Source organism: Prionailurus bengalensis, chromosome E2, assembly GCF_016509475.1.
Source record: "Prionailurus bengalensis isolate Pbe53 chromosome E2, Fcat_Pben_1.1_paternal_pri, whole genome shotgun sequence".
Classification (NCBI taxonomy): Eukaryota; Metazoa; Chordata; class Mammalia; order Carnivora; family Felidae; genus Prionailurus; species Prionailurus bengalensis.
This window is the reverse complement of record NC_057352.1, coordinates 35654968-35670163: the sequence shown is the minus strand read 5'-3', so window position 1 is coordinate 35670163 and position 15196 is coordinate 35654968. Positions and strand designations below refer to the sequence as shown.

The 15196-nt window shown below is 52.2% G+C and overlaps 1 protein-coding gene across 4 annotated transcripts in view; it reads right to left on the bottom strand.

Annotated features, from left to right (window-relative positions):
- Window positions 1–14852, bottom strand: part of NDRG4 (NDRG family member 4) — a 43392-nt gene extending 28540 nt beyond the window's left edge. The window contains exon 1 of one of the 4 annotated variants that reach the window (XM_043599342.1): window positions 14722–14852. Coding sequence is in view for 3 of the 4 variants with exons in the window: in XM_043599343.1 (XP_043455278.1) it covers window positions 14134–14170 (37 nt within the window). In the remaining variant the exon portion in view is untranslated. Of the gene's footprint in view, window positions 1–14133; window positions 14290–14721 lie in introns of those variants that run through there. The other 3 variants (XM_043599343.1, XM_043599340.1, XM_043599341.1) reach the window with 3 other exon arrangements.
- Between the last annotated feature and the right edge of the window lie 344 nt (window positions 14853–15196).

The window sequence follows — 15196 nt, the reverse complement described above, 5'->3', positions numbered from 1 at the left end:
TCCCCATTTCACAGGTGAGAAAAAAAAATGAAGGTGCAAGGCGGGAGTGATGGTGCAGCCCTCCCCTCCCCCCATGGCAAATCCCAGAAGGGAACCCAGAGCTGTGCTCCAAAACCCACACTCCACGGGCGCCTGCGATTAAGTGATTTCGGCTCAGGTCATGATCTCACTGCTGTGGGATGGATCCCCTGCGTCAGGCTCTGTGCTTGGTGTGGAGCCTGCTTGGGATTCTCTCTTTCCCTCTCTCTCTCTGTCCCTCTCCCCCACTTGTGTGCTCTCTCAAAAAATAAAATAAAACAAAATAAAAAAAATTGCTTTAAAAAACCCCCCACACTCCATGTGTATTCTACCTCCCACACTAGATACCCAACACGAGGCTACGGGGGATATGATTTTTTTTCTGGTCCAGCCTCCACTTCCTCTCTCTAGTTATGGCCCCTTGATTCATGCTCAACCTGAACTAGACCAGTTCTCCTGATTTTCCTGATTTAGGCCTATGAATTCCCATCTCCCCACAACCACCGCCACCCTGACAACACACACACACACACACACACACACACACACACACACACACACATTCACTCACTCACCCTTCCAGTACATTCCACCGTGCTTAAGGCAGCCATGTGGGGATCCTGACCCTTACAGCTAACGGCCCCAGCTGACCCCGTGAGCCCATTCTACCCACAGGAAGCACATGCCTTTGTTCATGCTGCTCCCTCCACCCAGAATGCCCTTCCCCATTGCATCCCTACATCATAACGAAACGGATCATTAATATTTTCTGCTGGCACTTAGTATGTTTTTGTTGAATGAGATGAATGAGTGAATGATTCTTCTCTTAGACTTCAAAGTACCAAAAGATTGATGGCATTCAGTGTCGGTGAGGTTGTGGGGAAGCGGCAGAGTTTCACCTACCGTTGGCTGGACTGCAGAGGTTCCACTTTATTTGGAGGGCAACTCGGTAGTTTGTAAAAATGCAAAGGCCTGTCAACTCTGCAATTGTCTTGAGGTCTCTATCCCGATAGCAGGATACACCATGAGGCAGTGTGTGCAAAGAGGCACTGTTTGCAAGAGTAAAATAAGTGGAAACAACCCAAATGAATGTCAGGAGAATGGAACATCTACACCTGCAGCACCTCAAGGGACCTACCTAATTGTGTTTGAAAATACTATTTTATTTACTTTTTATTTTTTTAGAGAGACGGAGAGAGAGAGCACACGAGGTGGGGGGGAGAGGGGCAGATGTAGAGAGAATCTTAAGCAGGCTGTGTGCATGGATGCGGGGCTTGATCTCACAACCCCGGATGACCCTGGGATCAGGACCTCGGCTGAAATCGAGTAGGCTCAACCTACTGATCAGTTAAATCTGTAGAATGCCCCTCAGTTTGGGTTTGTCTGTTGTTTTCTTTCTTCTTTAACGTTCATTTATTTTTGAGAGAGAGCACGTGCGGAAGAGGGACAGGAAGAGAGGCGGGCAGAGGACTCGAGGTGAGCTGAGCGCTGACAGCAGAGAGCCTGATGTGGGGCTCAAACTCACACACCACAAGATGGTGACCTGAGCTGAAATTAGACACTTAACCGACGGAGCCACACATGTGCCCTGGTTTGTCTGTTGTTTTCTTTATGATTAGACGGAGGTTATGCATTTTTGGCAGGAATAGAAGAGATGCCACGTGCCCTTCTCACCACACCCTATCAGGAAGTAGGGGCAGGCAGTCTGTCTTATTGCTAGGGACACTGACCTTGATCACTTGACTAAGGTGGTGTCTGCAGGTTTCTCCAGTGTAAAGTTATTATTTTTCTCTTTATAATTAAGAAGTATCTTGTGGGAAGATATTTTGAGATTATGCAACTTCCTGTTTCTCATCATATGTTCCCCACTAACCGTAGCAACCATTGACGACTTCTGCCTACAGTCGTTATTGTGGTTTCTTAATGACACTTTTCTATTTCCACCATCCCTTCTACATTTATTAATTGGAGTTCTTCTGTAAGAAAGAGCTGTCCTTTCTCCTCCAATTACTTATTTATCCAATTACTTATTTACATTACTATGGACTTATGCATAGTTATTCTAGTCAATGGGTTATAACCCAATCATCATTTCATTGTTTACACTGGGTCAGATTTGGTCATTGGGGGTTCCTCCAAGCTGGGTCCTCTGAGTTGAGTTCTTTTACCACACACCCATTATGTTTTGAGTAGTTTCAAGTTTTCCGGTTCCTTATGATGTTCTAAACTCATCTCATATTTTCTCTGCCTGGATCCTGGAATCAACCATTCCTCCAGAGAGCCCAGTTTCTTCATATTGCAGAATGCTATTTAGAAACCAAGATTTGGAGACACCTGGCTGGTTCAGTCGGTGGACCACGTGACTCTTTGACCACGGGGTTGTGAGTTCAAACCCCACATTGGGTGTAGAAATTGCTTAAAAATAAAAACTTAAAAAAAAAAAAGGAAACCAAGATTTGGGCACTAGTGTGCTCATTGCCACTGGGGTTCCATTGTCCCAGGCTGTCTTAACAAGCAGAGTTAGGATATGTAGGTAAGTATGCTAACACACTCTTGTATATCTAGCCATCTGTGTGTGTGTATAAATCTGAAACTAAGGGGCACCTGGGTGGCTCAGTCGGTTAAGAGTTCAACTCTTGGTTTCGGCTCAGATCATGATCTCACAGTTCGTGAGTTCATGCCCCGTGCCGGGCTCTCTTCCGACAGTGCAGAGCCTGCTTGGGATTCTCTGTCTCCGTCTCTGTCTGCCCCTCCCCACTTGCACTCTCTCTCAAAACAAATTAACTTAAAAAATAAATAAATAGATGAAATATATACTGACACCTTTAATTCTATTTTTAAAATAAATTTTTTATTAATTTATTTTTTTTAAGTAGGATCCACACCCAACGTGGGGCTTGAAGTCATGTCCCTGAGATTAACATTCACGTGCTCCACCGACTAAGCCAGCCATGCACCCCAACACAACAGTTTTTTTTCCACTTCTCCCCCTTTCTTTGTTATTTTTTCTGCCATAATAAGAAACCTGGCTCTCACTATCCATAATAGTTTCACTTATTTGCTCATTACTGGTATATACACACAAAGTAATTTCAGAACTGCTACTCACATAATGAGTTCTTACACTTCAGAACTTCTGTACTTACTTTAGCTAGTTTTTTGTACTTTACCCTTTTATTTTATTATGAAAAAAATTTTTTAATCTTTATTTTTGAGAGAGAGAGAAAGAGAGCATGAGGGGGGAGGGAGGGGCAGCGAGAGAGGGAGACACAGAATCCAAAGCAGGCTTCAGGCTCTGAGCTGTCAGCACAGAGCCCGATGTGGGGCTCGAACTCATGAACAGAGAGATCCTGACCTGAGCTGAAGTCAGACACTCAACTGACTGAGCCACCGAGGCACCCCTGTACTTCACTCTTTTAGACCCAGATTTTTAAGAGCATCTATCATTCTTGTAAATTAAAAAGGAAACTACACGTGAAATAAATGGTTTAAAGTCTTCCTAAAACTTCTCCGCATCCAGGGTCGATGTCCCTGAGTCACTGTCTTGAAATTGTGGTTGCCTGCGTGCTTATCCTCTGACATCAGGAATGCTGGTGGTGTGGCATTTCCCACTGGGGCTGTGCTGCTGTCTCCAGGATTTCCCTCCCCACCACAGATTCTGAGGTGCATGAGACAGCGAGGACAGCACCGCTGAGCCCGTCTCCCCAACACAGACTGCATTTTAGACATGAGAGGGTACAAAAAAGATGTGCATCTCAGAGTTGCCATAACACAGCTCTTTCATAAAATTTCCTTCTATGGAGGCTGAGCACCAGTGTGGGAGCTCTGTTTCTTTGCACAACATGGCCCCAAGAATTAAACACAGACCAAGGAGAGACACAACTAGAACCCCAATAACATTCCATGCGGGCAGCTACGGTAAGGAACCAGTAAAAGTGCCACTGTAGCAAGGACTGTTAATTGTCCCCCAATATCTGTTCTCTCCTTCTTCCTTAATAATAGATCCCTACATTTTTAAGTCTCTATCTATCTATCTACCTACCCATCTATTTAAAGTAAGGTCTACGCCCAAAGTGGGGCTTGAACTCATGATCCTGAGATCAAGAGCCACATGCTCTACCAACTGAGCCAGCCAGGCACCCCTGGATCCCTACATTTTATTTTAATTAATTTATTTATTTTTGAAAGAGACAGAGTGGGGAGGGGTGGAAGGAGAGGGAGAGAGAATCTCAAGCAGACCCCCCCTCTCGGCACAGAGTCTGACACAGGGCTTGATCTCTTGATCATGAGGGCAAGACCTGAGCTAAAATCAAGAGTCTGATTCTCAACTGACTGAGCCACGCAGGCACCCCTAGATCCCTACATTTTAGACAGGCAGGTAGATAATGGCAATAAAACTTATTTATGACCATGTGACAACATTCTTCCAGTAAGATGTAAATGGAAGCATGTGGCTTTAAAGGGAGGAGACATGCTATTCTTTAATCCATCTTCCTTCCTGCCGGCTGGAATATAGATGTGCAGGTGGGGGCCTGAACAGCCATTTTGTTTATTTATTTATTCATTTATTTATTTTTTTTTTTTAATTTTTTTTTTTCAATTTTATTTATTTTTGGGACAGAGAGAGACAGAGCATGAACGGGGGAGGGGCAGAGAGAGAGGGAGACACAGAATCGGAAACAGGCTCCAGGCTCTGAGCCATCAGCCCAGAGCCCGACGCGGGGCTCGAACTCCCGGACCGCGAGATCGTGACCTGGCTGAAGTCGGACGCTTAACCGACTGCGCCACCCAGGCGCCCCTATTTATTTATTTTTGAGAGAGAGAGAGAGAGAGGGAGGGAGAGACAGAGTGTGAGCGGGGGAGGGGCAGATGGAGAGGGAGAAACTGAATGTGAAGCAGACTCTAGGTTCCGAGCTGTCAGCATAGAGCCTGATGCAGGGTTTGAACTCGTGAACCACGAGGTCATGACCTGAGCCAAAGTCAGATGCTTAACCTCCTGAGCCACCCAGGTGCCCCTGAACAGCCATTTTGGGCCCTGGGGTAGGATACTAAGGAGTCTAGGTACCTGAGAATCATGAAGCCATGATTCGGGATGGCCTATCTTCAGACTCTGTTTATAAAGAAGGGAAGTACACTTTTATCTTGTTTAATCTATTAGTATCTTGGGGTTTTCTGTCCCATCCTGTTGAAATGTATCTAAATGTGGGGCATTTTTCTTGGAGGCCCACCCTAACATGCTGAAGAGGCAGAAAGCCAAGGGAAAGGAAAGGGCTTGCCCAAGGGAAACCAGGGGAATGCTAGAGCTCGGCCAGAACTTGCAGCTTCCTCTCTCCAGTGGGCGGTATACTCCATGAAGCAATGCTCTCTGCTAGCTCTTCAACGGAGCCAGCCCCTTCTCACTCAGCCCTCACAGGTGCACAGTAACCTTGCTGATATGGGTAACCGTGACCTACCTAAAAAGTTGAAAAGCCCACTGTGGCAGTTTAATTTTTTTTTATTTTTTGCTACAGATTCTCAAGTTTCTTTAACACTGGTGCTTCAGTTCAGCTGTGTATCTGCCTCATTTGGCAGATTTCCCAGAAACAAAGATATACTTGTCCTGGATCTGTATGCAAGATCCAAAGAGGTAAGCTAAGGCAGCAAGCCTCGTCCAGCTCACGAGTCTGCAATATGGTCCGAATTAGAGAATGGGAGGGAGCAACTTTCTTACGGGGTATTTTTTCACAGGAAGCCCCTGTGAAATGTCTAATGTATTAGTGTTTTCGGGAACAACATTCACCTAGGAGAGAAGGACTCACACCAAGCAACTCCCAGAGTCTTCCTGCTTCAAACACAATGTCTACAGAAAGGAGCCCTGTGTCAGGACTCACTCAACACCCAGGTCTTTCCTACTTGTAATGGCACCTGGTTTCCTTTTATGAAACATTACCTGCCCCCCCCCCCATTCCCAATCCATGTGGTTCAGGCAGAGATAACCACACTCCCAGGCGTGGCCAGGTGGCTCAGGTGAAAATCCATTCATTGATTCATTCATTCACTCACTCACTAGATATTGACTGAGTACCTACTATGTGCCAGGCACTGTTCCAGGCACCAGAGACAAGATACTATTATAGACAAAATGTCCTTCCTTTGTGGAACTTTCTAGGGGAGGAGATAAACATCAACAAGTCTGAGTTAATCTATGGTGTGTCAGACATGCCAAGGTCAATAGAGGAAGCAGTGTCAGCGAAGGGGGTAGACAGCCTGAAACAGGGCACACGGAGGTGAGGGAGAGGGCTCTGGGGACGTGCAGGAGCACTGAGGCCAGAGAGAAGGGCAGAGGCTGTGAGGCAGGCATTTGTCTGGCACGTTCAGGGGAGCTGGGGAGTGGGTGGGTGGGGAAGGACCTGGGGACAAAGACGTAAGGGCAGAAGCATCAGATCATGTTGTGCCTTGAAGGTTGTTAGGAAAACTCTGGTTTTCCTCCGAGTGAGTTGCGCTGGAGGGTTCTGAGCAGAGGGGTGATGTGAGAGGATTTCCATCTTAAAGACTCCCTCCACCTGCTCTGGGGGGAACAGACATGGGGGCGGGAATAGGGAGAACAGTTGCAATGATGTGGAAGAGACCTGATGGCTAGTGGAGGTGGAGAAGCGCTCAGGTTCTGGCGTGTCCTGATGGCAGAACCAGTGGGAGCTGTCGGCCATCGATGTGGGGCATGAGGGAGGGACAAGAGTCAAGCATGACTTGGGTTTTGCTCTGAGCCATTGTGAGGAGAGAGCTGGGAAGCTCTCTCAAGGCAGGTTTAGCCTTGAGCAGACAGAGAAGCCAGTGGCTGGGCTGCTGACATCACCACAGAGGCAGTGCCCAAACTCGTGAGACCGGATGGGGCCAGCCAGGGGGTGAGTGAGGACAGAGGTGTCCAGGGCTGGAGCCCAGAGAAAGGAGAGGAGGGGAAAGCAGCGGCAAGGTGGGAGTGAGTGAGTGGAAACCAGGGGGACACAGCACAGGGCGTGGCCTCGGAGGGTGCAGGGAGGGCCTCGGGCTCCCGTCAGGACCAGGCCTTTGCTGGCATCCTTGGGGACGCTCTTCGCTGGGGTTATGGGGAGGATGGTCTGTGAGCCAGCAGCCAACTCGCCATCGAGAGGCAGGGCCTGACTTAGAACCAAAACAACCCAAAGACCCGAACAGGTAGGAGTGGGGGAGAGGGAGACAGAGCCCAGTGGCCCCGTGTGCCCTACATCCATATGCCACAGTTGCCCCACAGTGTCCTTTTTTGTCACCCTAGGCTCAGTTTCTGCAATCAGGAGACCTAACAGAAGGTCCGAGGTCTTTTCTTCCACTTGGCCCAGCACCCACCCATCCACCCTGCAATCACATAGGGGCAGCCAGGCCTGGGTGTGGGGTCAGAGGGCTCATGGGCTGGAGGGCAGGACTTGCCCACCACACCCAAAAGGCAACATCACAGTCCACTCGAGCTGCCTAGGGCTTTTCCAACCCGGAACATCGCAGGGCCTGCAGTCCTCCTGGATGACCACTTCGGATCGCGAGGGACCTCGGGGCCACCCCCGACCACTACGTCCTCCACCCTGACCAAGTGGGCCGAGTTCTCAGTGAATACTCTGGAGCTGGCCTGGGCTTTGGGAGCAGTGAGCTCAGAGCTCTTACTCTCAGCACCAGGAAAGGCAGGTGTATGGCTCAGGGTGGGGTGGACAGGATTCTCCAGGGAACTTGATGGAGAGGCAGCAGCTTCCCTGTTCCACCCCCAGGCCCCTGGGCCCCAACAGGACATCTCTCCTCCTAAATACCAGCATGGAAAAGACTGCTAAAAGCCACTTCTGGCACCCACAAGCCTGGCCCCTGGAGTAGGCTGTCAGGAAACTGTCTCAGGCGCACAGAATATGATCCTGGCTACAAACCTCAGACGTGGCTATGGAATGCCCACCCCCACCCCTGTGTAGGGAGATGACATCCCAGAAATATGCCCTGTGTCCTGTCCAAGGAGGCTGGGGTCCCCCCACCTCACCTAAGACAGGGCGCACCACCAGGCACGCAGCATCTGTCCTGCCACGCGTCTCCCAAAAGGTGAACTGGAAGAGCACGTAAGTCCTCAGAAGTGTTTGTTATGGGGCTTGTAATCGTTCTGGCTGGAGTGTACGTTTCATCTGTGGCTTGGGGTTTCGGGCACTGGAGGATGAATGCAACGAGAGCTCTTCTGTTACCACACAGAGACCAGCTTTGCACCCATGCTCCTGTGACGCTCTCCTATGCAGAAAACAGCATCGCAGGGCTCTCAGTTGACCCTCAAGAGGTCAGGACGCCAGGGTGGCTCAGTTTTATGAGCATCCGACTTCGGCTCAAGTCATGATCTCACAGCCTGTGAGTTCGAGCCCTGCGACAGGCTCTGTGCTGACAGCTTGGAGCCCAGAGCCTGCTTCAGATTCTGTGTCTCCCTCTCTCTCTCTGTGCCTCCCCCACTCGTGCCCGTGCTTGCGCTCTCTCTCTGAATAAATAAATGAGCAAAACATTTAAAAAAAGAAAAGGAAAAAAAAAAGACTACCCTGTGGACTCGGCCAGGTTCAGCCTGAGGTCACATGGCCAGGGCAGGTCAGATCCAGCTTTCTAGACTCCAACCCCACAGTGTGACCACCACCCTGTGCTGCTGGCCGGCGCAGGGGCCGAGGCCCTGGGTCTGATGTGCACACCCCAGGACTGGTTTTCCTGGGTGTCACAAATCACCACAACCTCAGCGGCTTCAAACAAGGCCTATCGTTGTCTCATTGTCTTGGAGGTCAGAAGCCCAAACTCCATGGCACTGGGCGGCAGTGAAGGTTTTGGCAGGACCACTCTTCCTTCCTATGCAGATCCGAGGGGAGAATCTCTTCTCCTGCACTTTCCAGGTTTAGAACTGTGCTCCTTGCACTGCTTGGCTCCTGGCCGGTCCTCCATCATTAAGGCCAGCGGTGTGGAGAAAGTGAAGCATCTTGACGCAGGGCATTCCAGTGCCTTCTCCTGGGCTCTGTGGTCAAGTATCCTTCTGCCTCCGCCCTCGTAAGGATACATGTGCTTGCATTCAGGGGCCCCCCTGGCTAATCCAGGACAAAGACCCCATCTCACGTGCTTTACCTTAATCACACCTGCGGTCTCTTGTCATCTAACACTTCTAGGTTCTAGTGCTTAGGATCTGAATATCTTTGGGAGCCGTTATTCAGCCTAGTGCACACACACACCCCCATGGTCTTGCAGCCCTACGTTTGTCAGAACTGTTCACTGTGCCCCTGAACACTTCCTCTTCCCTATGGAAAGCCAACTTCAACATCCACTGCTCTGCCCTCAAGCTTTCCAAGAACACACCGCTTCCAAAGCACTGGGCTTCGGCTCTTCCTCAGGGCTCCCGCCAGCTTGATTGCATCAGAACCCCAGCACTCAGCACTTCTCTGCGTCTGTTCCTTCTTAGTTTTTAAAAATTGAACTTGAATTTCATGTAACACACATTAACTGAGAAAAGTCAGAGAAGCAGAAGAGCGAACAGAAGTAAAAAGCACATACAATCCTACTCATCGGAGGAAACCACTGTTAAGATTTCTGCTTAGGTTCTTTCATCTTTTTTCACTGCTGATCTACATACTGAAAAAGGCTTTTTTCTTTCTGAAAACAAAAAAACAGTTTTGAGACATACTTTTGGACTCTGGAGCCAGATATCCTGGTTCACATTCCAGCTAGCCACTTAACATCTGTGTGACCTTCAGAAAGTTACTTAACTTCTCTGTGCCTTAGTATGCCTTATCTATAAAAAGGAGGAAATAATAGCGGGTCCCTCCTAGGGTTGTTGGGATGAGTTAATACATAGAAAGCACTCAGAACTGTGCCTGGCACATGGCAAATGCCACACAAGTGTGATGTCACCACTTATTACATGTATAAGGGAGTGTCTGTCCGGATGAGTAAATAACCTGTGATGGCATAATTTGCAGCTGTTGGGGTTCCCTAGTATGATGGCACCCGCATTTATTTAACGTTCTCTGCTGTTAGGCATTCAGATTGCTCCCGTTTATTATTTTTTTCTATAAACAACTATGGGATAAACACCCTTGAACAAACACCTCTGCACACATCTTTATTTGTTCCTAAAAATTCAACTGCTGAGTCACGGATCACACATATTTTTAAACTTCTGATACAGCATTGCCAACCTGCCCTTCATAAAAGCTGAGCCAGTTGCCCTCTGCGTGGACAGTGAGGACAGCACGCCTGTCTCCGCACACCCCACCCTCACCTGTGGCTGGGGGCCCACCTGCGTACCCCTCCCCTCTTCAGACCACGCCCCCTCATTTGCATGCCCCGCCCACACTGCAGCACACCGGTGAAGCAGTGGAGTTTGCTGAAATGGATGAACTGGAAATGAGGATTTGGGATCCTATTTTCAGCCTGCTGGGATAAATCTGTGCTTCTCATTTTCCCCCACATGTAAAATGTGGGTCAACACACCTGCCAAGAATCAAACACTATTTAAAGGTAGTCTATGAAATTGTGTGGGACTACATATTCCATGCATTCAAATGACACCAAAATTCCAGACAGAACAGGCAAAAAGTTTTGCTTTTTAATCACACATTGAGTGTATTTTTAAAACATTTCCAACATCCAACATCAGGGCTCCCAAGGGACCATATCAGAGCCCCAAATCTGCCACTTTAGAGCTCCCTCAGGACTCCGAACCATCTTGGAGACATATTGTTTGAGTGCAAATGCACATAAGCCATCACTTTCCTGTTTCCAAGTAGACTAATGTCCCACTTTCCCACATCATACTAAGAAATAAAAAAAACACTCAGCTACAAAAGGCACCAAGAGTCTGTCCTCTGAAGACTGCAGCAAGCTTGCGTGGGCACATGGGGGGCCGTGTGCTGGGGTCCTCCCAGTGCTACTGAGGTAGGGCCCTTATTCCCATTTTACTGATCAGGAGACGGAGGCTCAGAGTAATTACAAATTTGCTCAGGAGCTGAGAAACAGAGAGGAGACCGTTCTGGTTCCCAAATCCCTGCCCTCCTTATACTGCAAGACTCAGAGAGTCTGGAAAATGCTGGCTGCCATATGCATCAGTTACCTGTGAAACTTCCTAGAACAGCCCCTACCACCTGCTTCTTCTCTCTGCAACAAAAAGACATGCTCCGACTGGGCACAACAACTCATGGACATCCTTCCAGCCCCACAGGTGAGGGGCACCCGGCCTTCCCCACCTGATGTCAGAGCTGTGATGTCAGGCCAGTAGAGCCCAACTCTAGGTGTCATGCCCCATTTGTCCCACATGACGGGAAACTGAGGTCTCAGCAGAGTCCCCCAGGAGCACATTGCAGGGAGATCTGGATTGTGTGGAGAAGCCAGAGAAGGAACTGGAACATTACAGAAGAGGAGCAAAGGGGAAGGAGGAGACCCTAGGACACTGAGGAGGTAGTTGGGAACAAAAGCCCTACAACTGCGATTTGCTGACTGTCTGCCTGACACTGCACTCAGCACTGACACACACTCTCACAGCTAATTGCTGAAGCACACAACCGGGTAAGTACCATGATGATCCCATTTTACAGATGGGAAAAAGAAGTGAACAGCTTGAAGACTGGCCTGAAGCCGGGCAGTTAGAACACACGGGATGGCTCAGGACCCGGGTTTGAAACTGAGCTCCACCTTTTCCCAGCTGCATGAAGAAGTGACTAACCTCACCGGGAAAAGGGGCATGATGATAAAAGGGGAGAATGTGAAAACTGTAAACAGCTACAGAAGTAGGATTTTAGCAAAGAGGTTCAATGGAACAATTCACTAATGTTGACACAGGGGGCAGGGAGTTACGGGCCTCTAAGGAATCCTCCCAGAGACACAACTGAGCCTGGACTCAAACAACGGTTGAGCATTTGCTATTTGCCACCACAATCCACTTGGAACAACACTGACCTTGACCTGCTCGTCATCCAGCAGGGGAGACAGGTCAGAATCTCACAGATGCATGTGAGCAGGGATAAGGTGGAGTTAGGGACAGAGCCAAACTCTCTAGTGGCCAACCAGCCACGGTAGGTGGAAGTTCTCCATGACGAGGAACTTTCCAGAAGGGAGATGAAGCCCAAGAGGTGCCCACCAGGGCTAGCCCCCTCACCCATGCTATCTCAATGAGCCTCATGCCAACTCTCAGAGGGAGGGGTCAACAGTTTCATCTCTAAGAGGAGAAAACTGAAGCCAGAGAGGTTAAGCAAGCTGTCTGAAATCACACAGCTGGTCAGCAGAAGGGCTGGGATTTGAACCCTTATCTGTGGGACAAGGAGGAGGACAGGATGGAGTTGGGAGGAAGGTCACAAAGACCACCAGCCAGAGGCTAAAGGGATGCACCGTCTCCCAGGGCCTGGTGAGAGGTGCAAGGGGGGGGGGGGCCTGTGACCCACGACAGTGCCCTAGGGGCTCCTGTTCCAGCCTGGCCAGGGGCTTAGAGAGTCCACCAGAACCAGGTAAGCCTGTCTGGTGAGGGAGGCGGGTCCCTGACCCCTGTACCCAGGAGATAAGGGCACATTGCCCTGGGACCCCAAAGCTGCACGCCCATTGGAGCCCCCATGAATGCCTCCCAAGAGCATTCTTCCTCCGGGGCCTTTTGGGGCCAAAGAGGAGAAGGGGAGGATCCAGAAGTTCTGCCCTGTGAACAGGGTTCCCAACACCCACGGGGTTGTAAAAACTTTCCCTCAAGGGCATTAACTAGTGCAGTGGCCTTGAAGTCAGGTGGGCCAGCCTGCCTCAAGTGAGCTCTACAAGGAAAAGCTGGTAAGGGATTGGAGGGAGGGCCAGCCCCATGGCTCGTCCAACTAAGACCTGGCACTTCTGAGCACCTGGCCAGGTTTTCCAGGGCTTCGGAACAGCCCTCTCTTCCTTGTTTGTGAGCTTGCCAGGAGCCAAGAGACAGCAGCTGCAGGTAACTTAACTCTCACTCACAGCCTGAAACCTCACCAGACCTCCCCTTGCAGCTCCAGACCCTCCAGCCTCTGCACCACTCGCAGGGCCTATATGTAAGCTGGCCCCTCCCTCCATTAGCCTGCGATGCCACGTCTCTCTCCATTAATAGAAATTCTGTCTTTTAGGGTCCAGTTCAAACACTGTCATGTGTTCAAATCTCTCTGCTCCCCTCCAGCACCCTCAGACTCCAACCTGTTTCCTGAATGCACCCCCACACTGCTGCCCGCTTCCCTGTCTTGTAACAGAGTTCCTGTGCTCTGTTCTCTGGCACCAGACAGTAAGGTCCTTGAGGTCAGAAACCAAAGTCTTCCAGGTGCCCGACTCCACACATGGCCCCAGGATACACTGAGCACCTTCACCGCCCAGGCCCGGGGGAGATGGTGGCCCTGGGTGTTTCCCTTTCCTAGCCCCCTTCCACCTGCCGGAGTCTCTCCACACAACCTCAGGAGTGGGAGAGCTCTCCCACCTTTCAGACACTGGGTCTCCTGTCCTTGCTCTTTCCTCCCCCACTTCTGGGCATACCCAGTGTCCTCTGCTGATCTCCAGCCACAGCACCCTGGATGTGGTTTCCAGCAGGGTGTCTGGCCGCTTCTCCAGAGGAGCCTCAAGGCTGAGAGCCCCCAGTCGGCAGGGTCCCATCTGGTTGCCCAGACCACTTGGCCTCTACTCCCAGCAAGAAACTTCTAGGGAGAGGCGCTCAGATTGTTACGGGGAGCAGGAAATAAAAGGCCTATGGCAGGGGTCCTGTTGGGAGCCCAGGGAGCTCCTTCTTTACTGGGGGACGGCGACACTGACTGGAGGGCAAGGGCGCTGAAATCCCTTCCGATGGCCTGGTTACAGCTCGGCTAGTCGGAGACTCCAAGGGGCCGCTCCCCTGACCCGCGCTCCCTCCTGCGGGACGCCAGCACCGCGGACTGGAGCAGGGCCGGGCGGGACACAGCCCCACGTCCTCTCTCGGAGCGGTGCTCCGCGCAGGAACAGAGAGCGCACAAGCTCGAAATTCGCTAGCATCCGCACCCCCTCCTCCAGCTCGAACCCGAGCCGCCCCAAACCCCGGCCAGCGCGCCGGTCTCCCGCTCCAACTCGGAAAGTAGCGGGCGGCGAGGGCCGCGCCCAGGAGCGGCGGAGGAGAAGGGCCGGCGGTACCTGTCAGCAGTTCGATCTTGTGTCCCAGCACCTTCATCTCCGCGCTGCGGCGTCGGGGAGCGAGCTCGGCCGAGCCGGTAGAGGAGCGCGGGAGGCGAGGAGCGAAGCAGCAGGAGAGCCAGGAGCCTGGCAGGCGGAGCTGCCGGGAGCCAGGAGCGCTCTCGCCGCCCCCCTCGCCGTTCTACCCCCCCCCAAAACCGGTTAAAAAAATCCACCAATTGCACGACCGCGCACCCCTAAAAGGCGCGCGCCGCCACCTGGTCGGGGTGATCTCCGGGAGGCGGAGGGAGCGCGCGGGCTGGGTGCGGGTGACACTCCCGGCGGCGGCGGGAGGGGGGGCCCCGGCGCCTGTCGCCCGAACAAAGAGGCCTTGCCGCCCGCGCCTCCCCCACCGCGACGCCCGGGGAGGTCCCCGCGTCCCGCTGGGAGGGGGTACCGCCCTCGTAAGCCAAATGTGGCCCCAGAGAGAGGGCGCGCGGTTCGCCGAGTCTCCGGTCGCGAGGGGAGGCGGAGCAGGGGTGGCGGGCTGGCCGCAGCCGCAACGGCGGGGGGAGATGGGGAGAAAGACCGAGGGCGCCGCCGACTCACCGAGGGTGATGTGAACGAGACAGACGCGCAGGCGGGGAGCCGGGCCTCGGCGCCGCCGTCGCCAACGCGCGGGTGCAGGTGCGGGCAGCAGGGAGCCCCTCCACCTCGCTGCCGCTGCCGGGGGCGGAGGCTGGGCTGGGGGCGGTGCGCCGCGGGGGGCGTGCCCACGTGGGTGTGGTGGGCGTGGGCGCTCCGCCGGCCGGCTGGGCCCGGCAGGGTGGCTGCAGCGGAGAAGTCCCGGGCGCTCGGCTTCCCCCTCCGGCCACGGCGGGAGCGCCCGGCCGGTGGGTGGGCCGGCGGGCGAGCGGACGCCGCGGCACCCGAGCCTAGCCGAGACCCCCTGTGGACCCGCACGCTTCTAGCCTCTCGCAGGCGTCCGGGGAAAAGGTCAACCGCGTTCGACCTGGCGGGGTGCGGCGGAAGGCCCCTACCCTCCCGCGCCCCCTGCAGCCTCGCGGCGTCGGGTTCCCGGGGA